The sequence below is a fragment of the Choristoneura fumiferana genome, chromosome 28 (assembly GCF_025370935.1).
Source record: "Choristoneura fumiferana chromosome 28, NRCan_CFum_1, whole genome shotgun sequence".
Taxonomy (NCBI): Eukaryota; Metazoa; Arthropoda; class Insecta; order Lepidoptera; family Tortricidae; genus Choristoneura; species Choristoneura fumiferana.
Window position 1 is genome coordinate 1,437,484 of NC_133499.1, and position 18,650 is coordinate 1,456,133.

The window sequence follows — 18,650 nt, forward strand, 5'->3', positions numbered from 1 at the left end:
GAAAGTAAGGTAAGCGTACCAGTGCTCGACACTGGCCCAATAGTTGGCATCTATAATCTAATGTCACTAGCAATAGAGATGACAGCAGGGTGTCGTCTATTGGGCATTAGCGTGATCGTACTTTCTCTAGCATTTTCGGTGTAGTGCTAGGGTTTTCAATAGAGCCCAATATTAAATTGTTTGAATAAAATAAAAATAAAATAGCGTATTAAACAAATCGGACATACAGAAAATATCCTTAGAACATGTAAAGCCCAACCCAATATGCATAATGACATGAAGGGTTAATTTACTATAAGAAAATGTTACAAAGTTGCAATAACTCCTTATCTCAGGTTATACTTCATATTTATGATTAGAAATTGATATACTAACTATACATATATTAGCATAGACAGTATAATGCGTAGGTAACGGCAGTGCATAAATATAGAAGTCATTTTGTTTCTTCACTGAGACGTCCCGTCCTGTGCTAAGAACAGTTGCGTTGATTTTGTGTGTGAAAATAAGCAATAATTATTAACTGATTAAACACAATGGAGAAACTGGGTTACAGTAATAAATGTTATACACAATTATAAAAACTAATTTTTAATAACAACATAATATTACATAATTGTAAACGTCAATCATATTCTACACGTCGACAACCCTAGGTCGCTGTCGTGTGTCACTTGACGTCATCGCATCAAAAATGCTAGGAAAAGTACGATCACTGGTCATTAGTTTTAGCATGTCGAGCACTGGTACGTTTACCTTACTTTCTCAAATTCGTAGCCACCTGAATTGTACACGACAAATCAACACTACCATACTTAACATAAATATATGATTCTACAGCAAATTAAAGGAGCCACACCGCTGCTCAAAATACGGAGACGGCACGGGATCCCAGTGACGTGCCGTAAGCGTCACGATTTTATCGCATGCCCTTCTCACTGGGATGCTGTACCGTCGCCGTTTTTAAGCAGCGGTGTGGTCGCTCCTTAATGTGGCAGATACCAGGTTGAGAAAGTAAGCAGTCGAAATGGTTTGACAGGTGAAATATCGCTAGATGGCGTTTGTATGTAGTCTCTTCTATAGCCCACTCTTGGGCTTACTGTTGACTGATGGTCAGACAGACCTGGCCCCGTACTACGAAGTCTAAAATTCCAATTTCGTATCTTGCCGTCCCTCTGACGCTTATATTATTTAATACGAGAGTGAGCGGGAAGGTACGATACGAACTTCGAATGTCGTAGTAGCCTCCCTGTTGGCCGTAGTGTGTGTTACATGAGCGCGCATTGTGAGGGGTCGTTGCCCCCGACGGGGGGCGCGAAACCCGCAGGGGGCGCGGCGATGTCCCCCACCAGTTCCGTGGGGGGCTGGCCGAGATCTTGCATCTGGAATTAATAAGTTTAGAATATAATATAATACAATGTTTTTGAGGTTATTGCCACGACAGCAGTAATTTTTGTTTCAATTCACACGGGAGCCACGTCAAACGTCTATTCTAGTTCACAGATTACAAATAGAAATAATAATATTATGTATTATATTGTTTGTCTATTATAATTTTATTTTTTTCTCTTTCCCCGTCTCTCGACTGGGGCAAACCACAGAAAACCAGCATTGCTATACATTACGTGTGGCAACACATGCTGAGTGGAGACCTTTTTGGTGTTCTGTAGTGTCACCACGTAATTTTAAAGGGTTTTTAAGATATCGTGAGGATCATATAATTACGTCTTACTTCCAGAGAGTTAAATCCCAGTATACCAAGCAGAAACTTGGTAGCGTACAAGAAAAGGTAGTACCCATGCGTTTTTTTTGTAAAGAAATCTGAGGAACCTTTTTTTGGATTTTCTCTAGAAGTAAGGCGTAATTTACTAGTTCATAACCCTCTCATCCCGTATACTCCAGAAACTTACATTCTGCATGAGATCCAGCACGACTTCAAACCTCTTCCTCTTGACATCATCAGGGTCAGACTCCTGTTCCGATGCCATACTTGCAACATCAGCTCCTGCTGCTTGCAGTAGACTCTCTCTCACACCATTTCTTTCTTTCTCTTCTCCCTCTCCTCTTTCTATCTCCCTGTCCCTCTCGCCCGCACTCTCTGTTTCTCTCAAGGCCACCACAGCTGTTATGTAATCTCTGCCATTTACTGTGCCCCCCCCGCACCTTTCCCTCATACCCATTTCATCCTGCACGCTCCAGCTTACCTTCTGCATGAGATCCAGCATGACCTCGAAAGTCTTGTGCTTGGCTTCGTCAGGATCGGACTCCTGTTCGCTCTCCATTCCTCTCTTTCTCTTCTCCCTTTCCTCTTTCTACCTCTCTGTCCCTCTCTTCTTCGCACTCTCACTTTCTGGCTCCAAACTTGTATCAGCTCCTGTTGCTTGCAGTAGTCTCTCCCCCTTTCCTCTCTCTGTCTGCTTGTTTCTTTCTCTCCCCCACACTCTCTCTATCTCACAAGGCCCCCCTTCTCCTTACCTCATACCCCTTTCATCTCGTATAATCCAGGAGCTTACCTTCTGCATGAGATCCAGCACGACTTCGAACCTCTTCCGCTTGACGTCGTCAGGGTCCGACTCCTGTTCTGGTTCCAGCTCACTGCAGACTTGAAGCATCAGCTCTTGCTGCTTGCAGTACCTGAGTCAAGACAGGTTCGGTTCATTAAATACAATTCCCTAAATTTATTTCGACCAATTGCCATAATGTCCATTCTCCGAACGACCAATTTACCACCAATTCCCCGAATATCCAATTCCCTGAATGTCCAGTCTGTCTCACCAAGCCTTACTTGCGGGGCTTCTAGGAAATTAAAAGATCGAAGTTCGTATCGTGCCGTACCTACTTACTTTAAAACTAAAGTCATAACTCCCATGAGAAGAAAAACTATACGTTAATCCATAATTCCCACGGGAACAATTGAGGCCATTGTCCTTTAGTACACAGGCATGGAATAACATCAGCCGAGCAAGTGTGATGAAAAAAACTTAATATCGATGTTAGAAAAAAACTCAATACGAAATAATAATAAAAGACATCTTTTATTTGAAAGATTTCGAAAAAAAAAGTTGAACATCGGGAAGGACTTGCTTTATTGACATTTCATATATGTCATTCGACTTAATTGCTTATTTGTTGTTATCTTTTTTGTCGTTTTCAGGCCTGAAGCTATGAAAATAAGTCCAAAAGCGACAAATATTTTCATTCCGCGCCTACACAAGATTATATCGACATATCCTATGTCTATTTGTTTTCTATGTTTTTTTTATTCGACTGGATGGCAAACGAGCAAGTGGGTCTCCTGATGGTAAGAGATCACCACCGCCCAAAAACATCTGCAACACCAGGGGTATTAAAGACGCGTTGCCCACCTAGAGGCCTAAGATGGGATACCTTACGTGCCAGTAATTTCACCGGCTGTCTTACTCTCCACGCCGAAACACAACAGTGCAAGCACTGCTGCTTCACGACAGGATTAGAGAGCAAGATGGTGGTAGCAATCCGGGTGGACCTTGCACAAGGTCCTACCACCTGCCTGGTAACATTTTCAGTTGTCAATCTAGTTCGCCTAATTTTGGAGTTGAGTATAGGTTAGGTTAGAGCCACGCGGGATAGGAGATCCGTCATTCCGTCAACCTTGGGACATTGAATTAAAATTGACGAACCAGAAAATGGATGAACGAAGACCTACTAGACTAGGCATTCAGATAAATAGATGTTCCGAGAATAGACGATCGATCTCGAAGGAATTCGACATTTAGAGAATTTGATCTAATGGACCATTTGCTTACATTGTCATGTAAACTAACATTCCGTACTAAATTACAAGTTGATCCTATTAACCATTGATTAGTTCACTCTTTCAAAGACAATCCTGGTTTCAATAACAGATCACTATATAGTCATCAGATTTACATTACTATGTCAAATTTCAAATCAACCCGACCACTGGGGATGGGTCAAACTTGACTTGCAAGATTTAACTCGCACATACATACATTGCAAGTTAAATAAAAGCTGGTAATAATGACTGACTGACTAACCTATCATACTCGTCCTGTGACACCTTCCCCTTATTCTCTTCGAGCCACGCCGGGTACTTATCGACCAGCTCCTTGAGGGACGGATATAACACTTCCTTGGACAGCAGCGACTGCATCATGCCCTGCATGAAGGGCAGGAACATGTTGCCCTCCTGTAACGAACGAGGTTTATTTCAATGCAAACATTCATAAACATTTTTAATAGTAGTTTCTTGCGACTATGGTGTGATAAAACGCATTAAAACAAGTTTTTTTTTCGTGGCAGTGTGCGTGTGTGTCTGAAATACATAAGAAGGCTACTTTTTATCCCGATATTCCCACGGGACAGACATGGACAAAATCTCGAAATTTCAACCACTGGGTTTTAGAATCATGAATTTTGGCACGTGTGTTATATACTAACGTTGTATATTTTAAAACACAATGTATTTTTTGGGAATTCCCATGGTGTTCAACCGCTGTCCTTGATGTAAATCAAACAACGGTTGCTCGGCGAATGACAATGTATTTCATTTTGACATCCTACATATACTAGTCGGGAAAAATCTCGCCAGCGCGATTCAGGGTTGTATAATTTTCCATACAGCGACATCTATCGGTATATAAATTAAACAAAGACACATATTACTGCTATACACATGGGAATTAAGTATATCCCAGAATTTCAATTCAATTCAAATCCATAAAATGTTTAGTATTACATTACATTTAGGGGTTGTTTCACCGCCCATTGATTAATTTAATATGACGGATACTCGTAAATGTGTTGCCGTCTCCGTCTATTCGAACAAAACCAACAGAGACGGCATGACATTCCGTCAAATAAAGGAGGGTGGGCTAATTGGCCTAATGACCAATAAGGACAAGCGATATGTCAAAAAAGTTATGGCTGCATAAAAGTAGGTTTTTTCGATACTAAGTTCCTATTGTTCATGTTGATGATTTTGATTTTTATGCGTTTTTATGTTTTTTTGTGTCTGGTTTTGCACTTTTCCGTCTTTGCTAATACCCCATTCTGGTTTTGTTATCGGTTTCTGTAAACCGTCGCTGGTTACTAACTATCTTGCGACTTCTTGATCTTTGCCTTCGTCATTTGTTATTTGTTTGATATTTGGTTGTTTTCTTAGGTATATTTATAAGATAAAGCGCTGTAAAGAACTAAAACCAATATAAGAACAAAAATAAGCTCATTGGTGGAAAGTTTTTTTTATCTATCCATAACTTTTTTTACAAAGCTAAGTTAAGTTTAAGTTTTAATGTGAATAATGTTGTATTTATTTTATCTCTTTTGAGTATTTCTGTTTTGTCTCTTTACCGCACATAATTTTCCGCTTATCCTCTATATAACCAAATGTTTTTTCCTAACTAGGTTAGCTGGAAGAGATCCCTTTTTAGGGATAAGCTCGCCTTTGTTCTCCTCTCTGTGTATTTGTATTTTTATTTTTTATGTGCAATAAAGAGTTTACATACATACATACTTTTTTTACAAAGCGATTTGAGATTTTCCGCCATACAAAAATTTCTAAGGTATGAAAAAACTTTTCCAATGATAGATGGCTTGTCGTTATTGGTTTCTAGGCCAGAGTCCATAAAAAAAAAACTGCTGGTAAAACAGGTGGTAAATCTTATAAAGCAGAGGTTAGTACAGATTGAAATAGACCTAAAAAAACCGGCCAAGAGCGTTTCGGACACGCCCAAAATAGGGTTCCGTAGCCATTACGAAAAAATTCCATCCCATCCTATATGCGTCCCACTGCTGGGCAGAGGCCTCCTCTCAGAACAAGAGGGCTTGGGCCATAGTTCCCACGCGGGCCCAGTGCGGATTGGGAACTTCACACGCACCATTGAATTGCTTCGCAGGTTTGTGCAGGTTTCCTCACGATGTTAAAACGCCGACGACGAAAAAATTAAGTAATATTTTTCTAAGGATTTCGTATTTTATACGGAATCTTCCAAGCTTCTCAAGCAAACGTAGCCGTTATAGTTTTCCTTGAAAGTTGGATATACTTACTACCATCGTGAATTTTTCAAATTTTTCCACCCACCGGTTTAGATTTTAGAGGAGGGGGACGCTCGATTTTCATGAAAATTAGCACTTTAAAGTTGAATATTACTGAATCGTCTTAGTAAACCCCTAAGGGTTTTAAAAGACCTATCCAACGATACCCCACACTATAGGGTTGGATGAGAAAAAAAAAATCACCCCCACTCTACGTCTATGGGAGGTACCCTAAACAAAAATATTTTAGAAATTTTTATTGTACCATTTTGTCGGCATTGTTTACATATATATCCGTGAAAAATTACAGCTTTCTAGCATTGATAGTCCCTGAGCAATGCCGCGGACGGAGGGACAGACAGACAGACAGACAGACATGGCGAAACTATAAGGGTTTCGTTTTTGCCATTTTGGCTCCGGAACCCTAAAAACAGATTACAATACACTATTACAACAAAACTAACAAATACCTATAATGACAAAGTGTCCGCTGTTACTTGACGTTATGCTGTTTGTATTCGACTGTTGGTTTTAATTACTAATTTATCTTAAGTCAATGGTTCGTACAGTGCTTTCATTCTAGCATGGTGCGCGTGACGTTTCGTTTTACTCAAAAAACGTTGCTGCGGTCTAAATATGGAAGTATATATCAGTTGTAGCCTGAATATGACTGGCGTAAGGCAATTGTCTCACCGCCGGCGAGGAAACGATTGGCTATCGACTATTTTCTCGCTCAAGAAACGAACAAAAGATATAAAATCCTGTGTAAGTAAAAGAGACATATATATTAATAGTTGATCGCTGGCGGTTCACACTGCCGGCGAAAACTCGCTTTACATCTTTTGTCGCAGCGACAAGAGCTATAGAACTCGCTGAGCTATAAAACTAGCTCAGCGATACTCGCTCAGCGCTGTTAGCTTGGCGGCCGCCCGGCTCGAGCGAGTGGAGCGAATAATCGCCCGTCGTGCCCATGTCGGCGGCCGATCGTAAAATCCGCCAGATCACGAAATTCCTAGGCATATCGTGAAATGCCGCCATTTCATGAATTGGCTAAGGGACATCCGCCATATCGTTCAAAACTCACCGTTTAACGATTTGCCTAGTGACGTTTAGGCAGATCATGAAATTCCTAGGCATATCATGAAGCGCCGCCATTTCATGATTTGGCCAGTTTAGGCAGATCATGAAATTCCAAGGCATATCATGAAACGCCGCCATATCGGTTCTGGCACTTCGCCGGCCGCTACCGCGGCACGCTCGCTTCGCTCGCTCGGCTCGTGCGTCGTGATCACAATTAAAACTAACCACTCCTCGCTTCGCTCGTCGTACCTAAATTTTCTATATAAATAAGTAACAACTAGTGAATACTTTATTTATCAACACAATACTAACCTCTAAAATACTGGCAGACGTGCATGGTTTTTTTCACATTGTGCACAGAAATACGTTTGATTCATATAAAAAGAACGGAGCTGATGTTCAAAAGCTTCTTTTGCACTTCCATTTTGAATTCAATCACTAGTTTCGGTTTAAAGATCATTTTGTTGCGACGCCGACATTTTTCACGCGCTAAACAAACACGGCCGGTCAGCTGGTCACGGCCGCCATTGCATACGCAGCGCCACCAGTGGCCAAAAAAGAAACTATTTTACGATGTGCCCGGTATAGAGCTAGGAATATCGACGAATGCGTTGCTCTAATCGATCTGCCGTATTATTTCTCAGGCACATCGTGATATGCCTGGCCAACGTTTAGGCATATCATGAAATGGCGGCGTTTCACGATATGCCTAGGAATTTCGTGATCTGGCGGATTTTACGATCGGCCGCCGACACCCACTCGTTTCTAGTTACTCGCTCTGCTCGCTTCTCGCTCATCGTCGGCGGTGGGACAAGTGCCTAAAATATACTGAGCGGAAAAAAATCTGGCCCTCAAATGTATGCAAAATCGGTAATTTTGTATGAAGGGTGGGCCAAATTTTGTACCGCTGAGTATATTTGAAAATGAAGAACTATGCTATACGAAATAAATTTAAGCTATCATATTTTTAAAATCAATTAATAAAATTCAAAGCACAAATTAAGTGAAGAAACATAATATGTATGTAACGTAACACCAGACTCGTTTAGTTATGGGGCCTAATAAATCTTGAGTTATATCGGTACTTATTAATTGGTAATTAATGAATATTCTCGCAAACTCCGTTAAGCCTTACTTAAGTGGCAAATAATATTCCAACTTAGAATTTCAGTAACACTTAAATTTGAATTTAAAAAAAAACACTCATTTTGGGTATAAATAAACCGTCTAAGTATTTGTTTTTTTTATTCCCGCCAAAATACTCTTTTTCAGCATTTTTTGTAAGCTGTTCGGGTTAATGTTTTTGCCACCAAACCTTGAGATGATTTTATTTATTAAAAAATGACGAAACCAAAATAATGTGCCACAAACACACTGAATAAAAAAAAGAAAATTTCTTTTGCTGGCTATAGCCAGCAATGTTGTATGAAATTCCGTTATTATCCTCTAATTTTAAATCAGACCGAATCTTCAATAAGTGCTATACAATACAACGACGTACTTGGTGTTCTATTATCACAAAGATAAGGACGACATTTCCTTGGATGTTTGAGAAAAGTACAATTACCTGTCCCTGTCCTTCGCCCAGGTTGAAGTTCCCGAACATGTTGGCGAGGTCCTGGTCCGAGAACGGCGTCTGTAGACTCTCCGAGTTAGAACTCAGGTTCTGCAGCGTTTGGGATATCGCGGCAGAGACCTGCAGACGTAAACATACAGATTACTATAAAAACACTGGATTATTTGCAGTTCCTTTAATGGAAATTTAGTCCCTTATTTCTCATAACATTAAATGTCATAATTTGGCATAACATTCAACTGGCATAATATTGAAAAGTATAACACTTATTTAGCATTATAATGAATCCGTATAATTGAACTATGGACAAAATTATTAACTACTAGCAGTTACCCGTGACCTAAGAAGCAACTGGTCTGAGAAGCAAGTGGTCTAAGTACAAGTGATCTAAAAAGTAACTGGTCCTAACTTGTTTTAAGTCGAAGACTTGAAAAAAACATAGCTTAGGTTAGAGTTGCGTCATGGCGCGAAACCCTCAGCCACGCGGGATAGGAGCTCCGTCAACTTTGAGTCAACAAAAATTAGACCACTTGCTACTTAGACCAGTGCTTTATAGACCAGTTGCAACTTAGAACAATTGCCTATTTGCTACTTAGACCAGCTGCTTTTTAAACACAATGATCATCATCATTATCATCCCAGCCTATATACGTCCCACTGCTGGGCACAGGCCTCCTCTCAGAACAAGAGGGCTTGGGCCATAGTTCCCACGCGGGCCCAGTGCGAATTGGGAACTTCACACGCACCATTGAATTGCTTCGCAGGTTTGTGCAGGTTTCCTCACGATGTTTTCTTTCACCGCAAAGCTCGTGGTAAATTCCAAATGTAATTCCGCACATGAATTTGAAAATTGAAAAACTCAGAAGTGCGAGCCGGGTTTTGAACCCACGCCCTCTGCTTGAGAGGCGATAGGTCAAACCACTAGGCCGCCACGGCTTTCAACACAACGATACTAAGTACTAACCCTTTATTGGGCTGTTACAAAGTAATACCTATCATCGAACGTTAAGGCGAAATCTTCGCGTCCTCCCGAGGTTTTTGAACCTAACTTACAACGAGTCGGTTCGCCCTGGCCCATCTAATTCGGTCACTTGATGTCAGGACACTAATGTGAATTAATTAAGTTTGTATGTATGTTTGTTTGTTTGTTACTTCACGTCTAAACCGCTAATCGATTTAGATGAAATTCGGTATACAGATAGTTTGCGTCCCGGGGATGGACAAGGGTAAAACCTATTCCCTTTGTTCTACGCCTGCCTAAAACTTAATATACCTATGTCGCTATATGGTCTAAGTCGCACATTGTTTAAAACGCCTTTCTAATTGTCACTAAGCCTACATCTCTGTTGTACTAAAATGCATTAAACTAAAACCGTTTGAGCCACATGCTAATAAGGCTTAAACGCATTAGGACTAAAGCAGTGTTTAGACTAAAATGCTTTGCGGCAACCATCTTTAGAACTAAAATGCTTTCTAACTAAGTAAATCGCATTTTGACTGAAATATTTCTATATGAAAATACGGATTTTGTAAACTATTGTTTGCTTTTGCTTTAATGTATGCAAAGCTTCTCAAGAAATAATAATAATAATAATAATCGTTTCACTTGGGTGCCCAATAGTAGATTGATAACCAAGTTGCTTAATAGACCGCTTGGGTACTTAGGCCAGCTGCTTTTTAGACCACTTGCTTCTCAGACCAGTTGCTTCTTAGACCACTTGGGTACATAGACCACCTGCTTTTAAATGAAGTGATATTATACCCTGATAACTATAAATAAATAAGCGTGGACCGACACGCTCTTGGCCGGTCTCATCCGTTGCAATTACCTCGTCTATTTTCTCCTTGGCCTGGGGGTCGGGCTCGGCGCCCGGCGCAGGCGCCAGCGCCGGCTCGGCGCCCGGCTTCAACACCTGCGCCGCCGCCTCTGTCCAAAATTACAGTTTGTACATCATTCATCATCAGGGACCAACTTTTGGAACGGATGACGCAAAAGTTACGTTTTTAGGGTTCCGTAGTCAACTAGGAACCCTTATAGTTTCGCCATGTCTGTCCGTCCGTCTGTCCGACCGCGGCTAAGCTCAGAGACAGTTAGTACCAGAAAGCTGTAATTTGGCATGAATATACATATCAGTTACGCCGATAAAGTGGTAAAATAGACGTAAAGTGGGGTGTTTTTTTTTCTCATCCAACCTTGTAGTCTAGGGTATCGTTGGATAGGTCTTTTAAAACCATTAGGGGGTTGCTATAACGATTTTTCTATTCAGTGATGTTTGCGAAATATTCCACTTTAAAGTGCTAATTTTCAATAAAATATACCTAAACTTGGAAGATTCCGTACACAATACGAAATCCTTAGAAAAATATTACTTGATTTTTTCGTAATGGCTTAACCCTATCTTGGGCATGTCCGACACGCTCTTGACCGGTTTTTTAGTATTATGCTGATTAGACTGCATTCCACCAGAGATGTGTTGCGAGGGAAGTGTTTTCATAAACCAATAGACACTCTTCATTTACCTATCCTAGCACAGCACCGCTCTGGTGGAAACAGCTGATACAGTGTGTCTAAAACTCACCCGCCATTTTGCTGAAAGTCTGAGCTATCTGTTCCTGTGTGATTTGTTCCTCTGTAAAAAAAGTTAAAATATTATTTATACTGAATAATAATGCTGACACAAAGTACAAGATAAAATTGACCATGTATGTATTAAACTCAAATTCGTGTGAAGAGTGTTTTGTGCTTTCCTAGACATACACCTGTGAGATACACCTTTGGCACAGTATAACAAGTTTTCCCTACAGTAGGCCGACGCCTTTGAAGTATTTACGCAAGTAAGGAAGGGTTGTCACAAATTTAAACCATTCATTTGGAAGATAGATGTCTTTTATGAATCGGTACATATTGGTATTGCGAAATTAAGTAAAACAAAATAATTTAGGGGTGGCATACTTACTAGGGGTAAGAAATATCAAAATATACTATTTATGAAATAAAAAACATTTTTTTTTCCACAAAATATACTTTCATAGATTAGTAACCGACAAATACTTCCTGTTTCTAGACTTAATGGACTTAAAACTCCTGTTATTGAATTTAATTATATAAAAAATAAATAAATATGTAGCGGGGTTGACAATGCGACGGAAACGACAAGTATACAATCACACGGTTTATTAGGCAAACTCAATTACAACTGAGTGGTTTTAGGGTATACACTCGGAGAACAGCAGGCGTTTCGAGCGAGACACCGTACTGCGATCAGAGTCGTCCTATGATTCAGAATTATATTGGAAGGTGTTCAATGACTTGAATGCAGCCAACCAAGTACAATGCTGTCCCTACCAAAAGGCAACAAACGTTAAGTAAGCCGCGGTAATCACAATTCTAAGTTTACACATCGTGTTAGTTAGTTTAATTAGGGAGCAGCGCCATCTATCGGTGCACTCCCGTACTACAAATATAATTATATAAATAAATTAAATCTTAGTTCCTTATTTATGCGAGATGAAGATTTGCACGCACTCACAGTACATGTCGTATGCACCATAATACATTTGATTATATATTTAAATGTTAAAAAAACGCGATAGCCCTAATGACTTGTCCCAAGCTACTAAGAACGGCGAAGTGTGCAGCTGGGGCTCCTCCCACCCGCGTCTCACCCCTCACGCCCCGCACGATTGCTCTGTCTAGACGTCTCCGTCGGATTACTGTAATGAAACTGGTTATACTGTGCCTTTGGCTTCATCTGCACTTATTTATCTGGTAGAGACTTATCTGTACAGAATACCGGCGTGAAATAGTAGTTTTGCTAGTGTGTTGCGTACGGTGAGTGGGAGATCCCCTTCCTCCCCTCCCCTCTCCCCCCTTTAGCCCCCTTATAGGCCGGCAATGCATCCGCAGTCCTAATAATGCTGTAGGTGTCCATGGGTGGCGGTGATCACTTACCATCAGGTGGTTCGCATGCTCGTTTGCCATAAAAACAACTTAGCATCAGGTGAGATAGGGCTCAATCACAATCAGTTTTATGCAAAAAAAAACATGGTGATATGACGGTGATTGTGATGTGATGATGATGGTAAGGATGATGATGATGAGGCTCATGCCTGAAATATCTGTTTTCCTAAAATGTACAATTCTCAAAACGTCTACGTTTTCACAATGCTAGCACTTCTATTTTGTCTGCTATTTAAAATGTGTACAATTTCAGGAAGTTGTCTATTCATAATGTTTACATTCCTATAATATTAGCATTACCATAATTTATGCTTTCCCGTTATTCACTTTTTTAAATATGCTATAGTCTTGTTATGTTTGTTTTCCCATAATGTCTGCTTTATTTTCAAATCAAATCAATACAGTGTTGCTGCTTAAGTGACTAAATAAGAAACAAAGTGGTGCATAGGAGAAATTCGTGTCTGTACTCCTGTCCAGTGGTAGTGTAGGGGTATGGCATGCAGCACGGAATGCTGAGGACCTGGGTTCGATTCCCAGGGCTGGTCTCTTTTTCTGGTTTTTCTGTGCATCTATATTTCAGTTTTTATTTTCAATATACCACTTTCCAAGTTTCCAGTGCAAAATAAAAGTATTAGGGCACCATTTGGGAGGCACAGAAGCGGTGCTAACAATCTCGTTCCACCTTGATCAAGGGCTAGACCCGGCACTGAGTGCAAAAATTAATAAAAAAAGCCTCGTCAGTGTCCCGACTGTCTACTTACGCTCACCTGGCACTCCGCTGAAGCTGCCAAGCAGGGCAGCCATGCTGCTCTCAAACTGTGCCGCTGCCTCTTTCACAAACTCCTCGCTCCACATGTTCTGGGGGACTTCGGAGCCCTCCCCTGAGGGGTTCTGGGCTGGCTTCTTCGTCATGTCTTGGAGAGCGCCTGGAAACAAAAGATTTATAGGAGTGCACATTGCTGAAATTTGAATTACTTACCGGAGTTGTAGACTACTAGACTTGTTTTTTCTTGTTAAGTTATTATTTGTTTTTTTAGACAGGTTTTTCATTTTTTACAAGCTTTTATTTAACTTGCTGTTGTTTGTTTGGTCTAGTTTAGGCATTTAAGCTATTTATAAATTAGCTTGATATTGTATTATGTTTAGGTACTCAACATTCTAGTTAGATCTGTATTATATTGAGTCAATAGTGTAGTATATTGGTTTATTGTTTACTAAAACCTATCCGGTCTATCCGGCCACAATTTTACTATCGTTAGTTGCATACTAGTCGGCCGGATACCAGATAGTAAAAACTTAGTCATGACTAAAAACTGGTACTTATTAATGTATTTTCTCAAACATGACATGAAATATTAATGTTGTGTTACAAATAATAGGCTGATAAGTATCGCGCTGCAGGCGCTGCGGCTTGCCTGCCTGCGCGCGGTCACTCTACCGGCCTGCAAAGAGATTTCATACAACTTTGCAGGCCGCTGGCCGGCAATGCAACCGTCTTTTGTTTTAACGCGCTCGCGCGCACCCGCTCCGCAGCCGCCGCGCCAGCTGCCAGCGCGACACGCGCGCACGCAACAGAGCGACCAGACTAGCGTCCCGCCAACTTGATTTCTTGTTGTTTAATTTTATTTCATGACATGTTTGAGAAAAGCACTATACAAGCCTCGGCCGGAACGTGGGTTTGCCGGCTTCGCATCCCTATCCTGCTTGCTGCTATGCTGCTGTCTATATCTGCATGGTTGGCAACCCCCTACTTCCCGGCCTCTACAGTAATGTACTTTTATCAATTCTTTGAAATTAATTATACAGTACTGAAGTAAAAAACGCACTTTGTCGTTGACAGCCTATTAAGCCCTTAATCAAGTTCCAATATGCATGAAGCACCACGCCCGCGCTCAAATTAGCTTAGTTTAATTTACGTAAAACTTAGCCAAATATCTGGAGGGCTGGATTTCCGGCTATTGGGCCAACAGTCTCGCCAGATATCCTGTATTGGGCCAAACAACTTTCCAGTACATTTATAGCTAAATACAATTTTTCTGATAAAATATAAAAAGAAAGAAAGAAAGAAAGAAAGAAGACATTTATTCACTTACACAGAAGACACACATATACAGCAAAATTAACACAAATAAAATAAAAAATACCAGTAATAATAAATATGATGGAAAATCATTACCTACTACATATGTAACAACTTAGCAGAGCTTCAATCTGTCTTCATCTTAAAACACATCTCAAACCCGGTGTAGAAAAGAAAAAAAAAACTGTGGATAAATTGTTGCTAGCATTGCATCAACAGTTAAAGACAGGCTAATTATCTTTGGTATTGTCAGGGATCTGAGAAGCCCTGTAATTTTTTAAACCAAGTATTTTATTAATAATATAAAATCTGTAAGAAAAATTTATAGAATTTGGAACAAGCTACACCGAGAGAAGACTGTAGCCCAGCAGTGATTTATTGAGTAAGAGAGACTAAATCAAGTTTTAATTCTTCCAGTAAATTAGCCATTAATCTGGATTTATTTTTCTGTAAGTTGGCCTTATCAGATGTTCATAATCTTTGGTACTTAGGTTAGTTTGAAGTTAGTTGTATGCAAAACCGCATAATTGCATCATCTGTACAAACACCGCGAAACATACAATGACGTGGTTAATACATTAACAAATTAAATTTCCAAAGAGCAAGGGTCAATTTGCGACCATAATGAATTGACTTGAATTGACAGAACTTCTGATGCGATTTAAAAATTTCGTCATTTTATGACCTTAGAAATATACTATGAGTACTGTGTATTTTATAGGTAAACATTACATAGCGAACTGGTTTTAAGTAAACGAAAATCGAGTATGAAAAGGTTATAAGATTAGGTAATGGCATATTATTATCTCATGATTTATTTAAAACTTACTGTCCAGTAAATCGTCCAGTTCAGGGTCAACCTCCTTTTTAGTCGCATCATTGTTGTCCGACATAATAAATTAAGTATTAATTGAAATATTAAATTATAAAATTGCAAAGAAAAATTCGTGTGACACTCAACTTAAGTCAAAAATTTTGACATTTGATTTTTTTACTGACTCCAAAGAATTAAATCTAATCAGACAGCTGTTATCAACCAAACGAGTACAGCTTGACCAACATTACAGGCTTAGTCATTGTTGTTTCGTAATCTAAATCTGAGTTTGATCATTTCATTACTCATTTAACAAACTAATATGCACTCAATTACCCTTTATTGACATATGTCAATACATTTCAGCATAGACAAAATATCGTCACTTCTTTATAAAAACTCCTACCTCAAAATAGATAATTTTTCTGAGTGAACTTTATGAACATTATGTCAAGGTTTAATTTTGTTGACATATTAATTTTAGATAAGTACGACATTTTTCAAAGTAGTGACGATATACATATTTATCAGTACAAATTGTAATTTACCTTTTACTACAGAAGGTGCCTCAGTCTTAGCGGTATTTTATACTTAAAAAGAGGTGCCAACCATTGTAATACATTATACTTTTAGCAACCTTAATAAATATTTTTTAATTTTGAATCTATAATTTCAGTAACTTTGTTGTCTGTTTTTGAAACTTTTTGGTATCGTGATGTTGGCGAGACCATGTTTTCGTTTCAGCTTTTTATTATTTGCTTTTATCTTAGATTAGCCCATGCTATTACTTATCTGTGGCATAAAAGCATGACAGCAGCAGCGTTTCGTTATTGCATCGTAATCAATATCATGTGACCAAATTTTGAACTTTTGTTTCATGCCGAAGAAATAAAAACAGATTTTTATTTTATTTTTATGACTCAGTAAAAATGGAACTGACTACAAAAACCTTGAAAATAATTTTCAACTAGTTTGAAGTCAGTCTAGTGGGTCAGTCCTTATTTTTTTTTATAACAAAATAAAATATTTTATAACGACTTAATATAATTATATTGTGCATTAAGGGGCGTAAGATCGGAATTACTAATGAGAGTCTATTTTGTTTATTTTAATGACTTGAGTTTGTAATCCTCTTACGGCCCGTGATACACACAATGTTTTTCATCACATTGCAAAAAAATGCAAAACATGAAATTGTTTTGTGTCTAAACACTTCACAGCTCGGCAAAAGAAAGACGCTAAGAAAGCAACTGAATAAAATAATGGCTACCCGCCAATATGTAGAGGAGGTGGATCTTAAACCAGGCAGTTCTTCTTGTAATAAGCGGGTCCTAACCAATTCGCTGGTCATACTCCTGGGGTAACCCAAAAAGAAGAATCTCGGCTATTTCCTCGTCCTCTATGGTACGTCCTATATCTGCTAGCTGCTGCACCAGTATCATAATAGTGCTTATATAGACAGTCATATTTTCACATTCACTAAAGGTCACTTGATGTAATTTTCGCATAAGCATTACTCTACGAAACAGAACTTTATCTTCGAATATATTTGCTAGAGCATCCCAAGCTTCCTTGGTTGTTCGCTTGTCGCGCACATGTTGAATGCAGGTGGGCTTCACTCCCAAGCAAATTCGAGCCAGCGCCCTGTCCATTTTACCACTATTGGTTTCAGTGCCAAGCACGCAAGACCACAAACCCTCCATAATAAGAATCATTTTCATCGTGAATTTCCAATTATGATAATTGGCAGCTCCTTCGAGCTTTTCGTGGCCGTAAGTAACAAATTTGCTCACCGGTTCTTGATGCATTGATCCGCCCACGTTGCCGGATGCGCTGCCAACCCTTTCAGTATGTATTTCCAAGTTATGAACGCCGTCCATAGCGTAGGGATTATCGCCGTCCCGATCCAAATGAGGCACCACGTGCCGGCATGCAGCGCCAAGTCGATCGTACGACAAATCCGCCTCCCTGCCACTAACGTTGAATGACTTAGGGAATGCGCAATGATAAACGCAAGATAAAAAAAGAGAAAACGTGATCTGAGCCGATAACCTGTAGAGGAGGTGGATCTTAAACCAGGCATTTGGACATGAAGGATATGGCATCACTGGTTTCGCTTTCTTGCATATTGTAACACATAATTTTGATCTGTCACTTCTGTCTGAACCTCTTGACCTCTGTGTCCGGTCTGCGTACTATATTATTTACTATATAATTCTAAATCCTCCGTTATAATCATCATCTGTTGTACCAAAGCATCAAAGTGAATAAAGCTCCGTGTCGGATACTTTCCATATTTTATTTCTGAGCCCTGCCACACGCCAACTGCCTTGTTTAAGATCCACCTCCTCTACACAATACAGGGGGCTACAACAAAATTCGAAGATAGAAGTTCGTATCGTACCGTCCTTCTCACTCTTATATTAATAGTATTTTATGCAACTGTATCGTAATACGTAGGGGTCCTTAAAACACGAGTGTGGGTTTATGAAAAAAGCAATTTTAATCAATCATAATCAAAATAAACACTATTTATTATGGCGTTTGAATATTCTATTAAATAATATTATTGCACTTAATAATATGGAAAGCAATACGTATTGCATTCGTATTATTATGACATCTAATTTTCGGGAAAATAAGAATATATCAAATAAATTTTCTAGTAAACGAAACATTCGGGCAAATGAAGTTTCGGGCATATGAAATTCTGGCAAATGAAATTATGGCATATAACTTTCGGGCAAACAATAGATAACCACTTATAAGACACATAGGGTTACTCCGCAAGGACAGCGGTTCAAGCGCCAAAAAGTTCCCAATCGTTGACAATTCAAGCGGCTCTTCGTTGCAGGTGGTAGGACCTTGTGCAAGGTCCGCCCGGATAGCTACCACCATCTTGCTCGCTAATCCTGCCGTGAAGCAGCAGTGCTTGCACTGTTGTGTTTCGGCGTGGAGAGTAAGCCGGTGAAATTACTGGCACTTGAGGTAAGTATCCTATAGTAAGTATATATGGGGGGGTGAACGTCCTTCACGTCCGTAGGTGTAAACCTTTAAAATCCTACACGTGCCCCCTGGGTGGTGCCAATCGAAGGACAACGCC

General features: G+C 39.6%; 1 protein-coding gene across 2 annotated transcripts; it reads right to left on the reverse strand.

Moving 5' to 3' along the window:
- Nucleotides 1-575: 575 nt before the first annotated feature.
- Pex19 (peroxisomal biogenesis factor 19) lies at nt 576-15,856 on the reverse strand. Of its 2 annotated transcripts, none has more exons than XM_074108993.1 (8): nt 15,563-15,856; nt 13,421-13,579; nt 11,272-11,322; nt 10,522-10,619; nt 8,684-8,812; nt 4,038-4,189; nt 2,514-2,634; nt 576-1,382 (listed from the first exon to the last, which is right to left on the reverse strand). In XM_074108993.1, the coding sequence occupies exons 1-8, from the start codon at nt 15,624-15,626 to the stop codon at nt 1,269-1,271; spliced, it is 888 nt and encodes a 295-aa protein (XP_073965094.1). In that variant the 5' UTR covers nt 15,627-15,856; the 3' UTR covers nt 576-1,268. The 2 variants fall into 2 exon arrangements, with proteins under 2 accessions (XP_073965094.1, XP_073965093.1); XM_074108992.1 differs by having other exon boundaries at nt 13,415-13,579.
- Between the last annotated feature and the right edge of the window lie 2,794 nt (nt 15,857-18,650).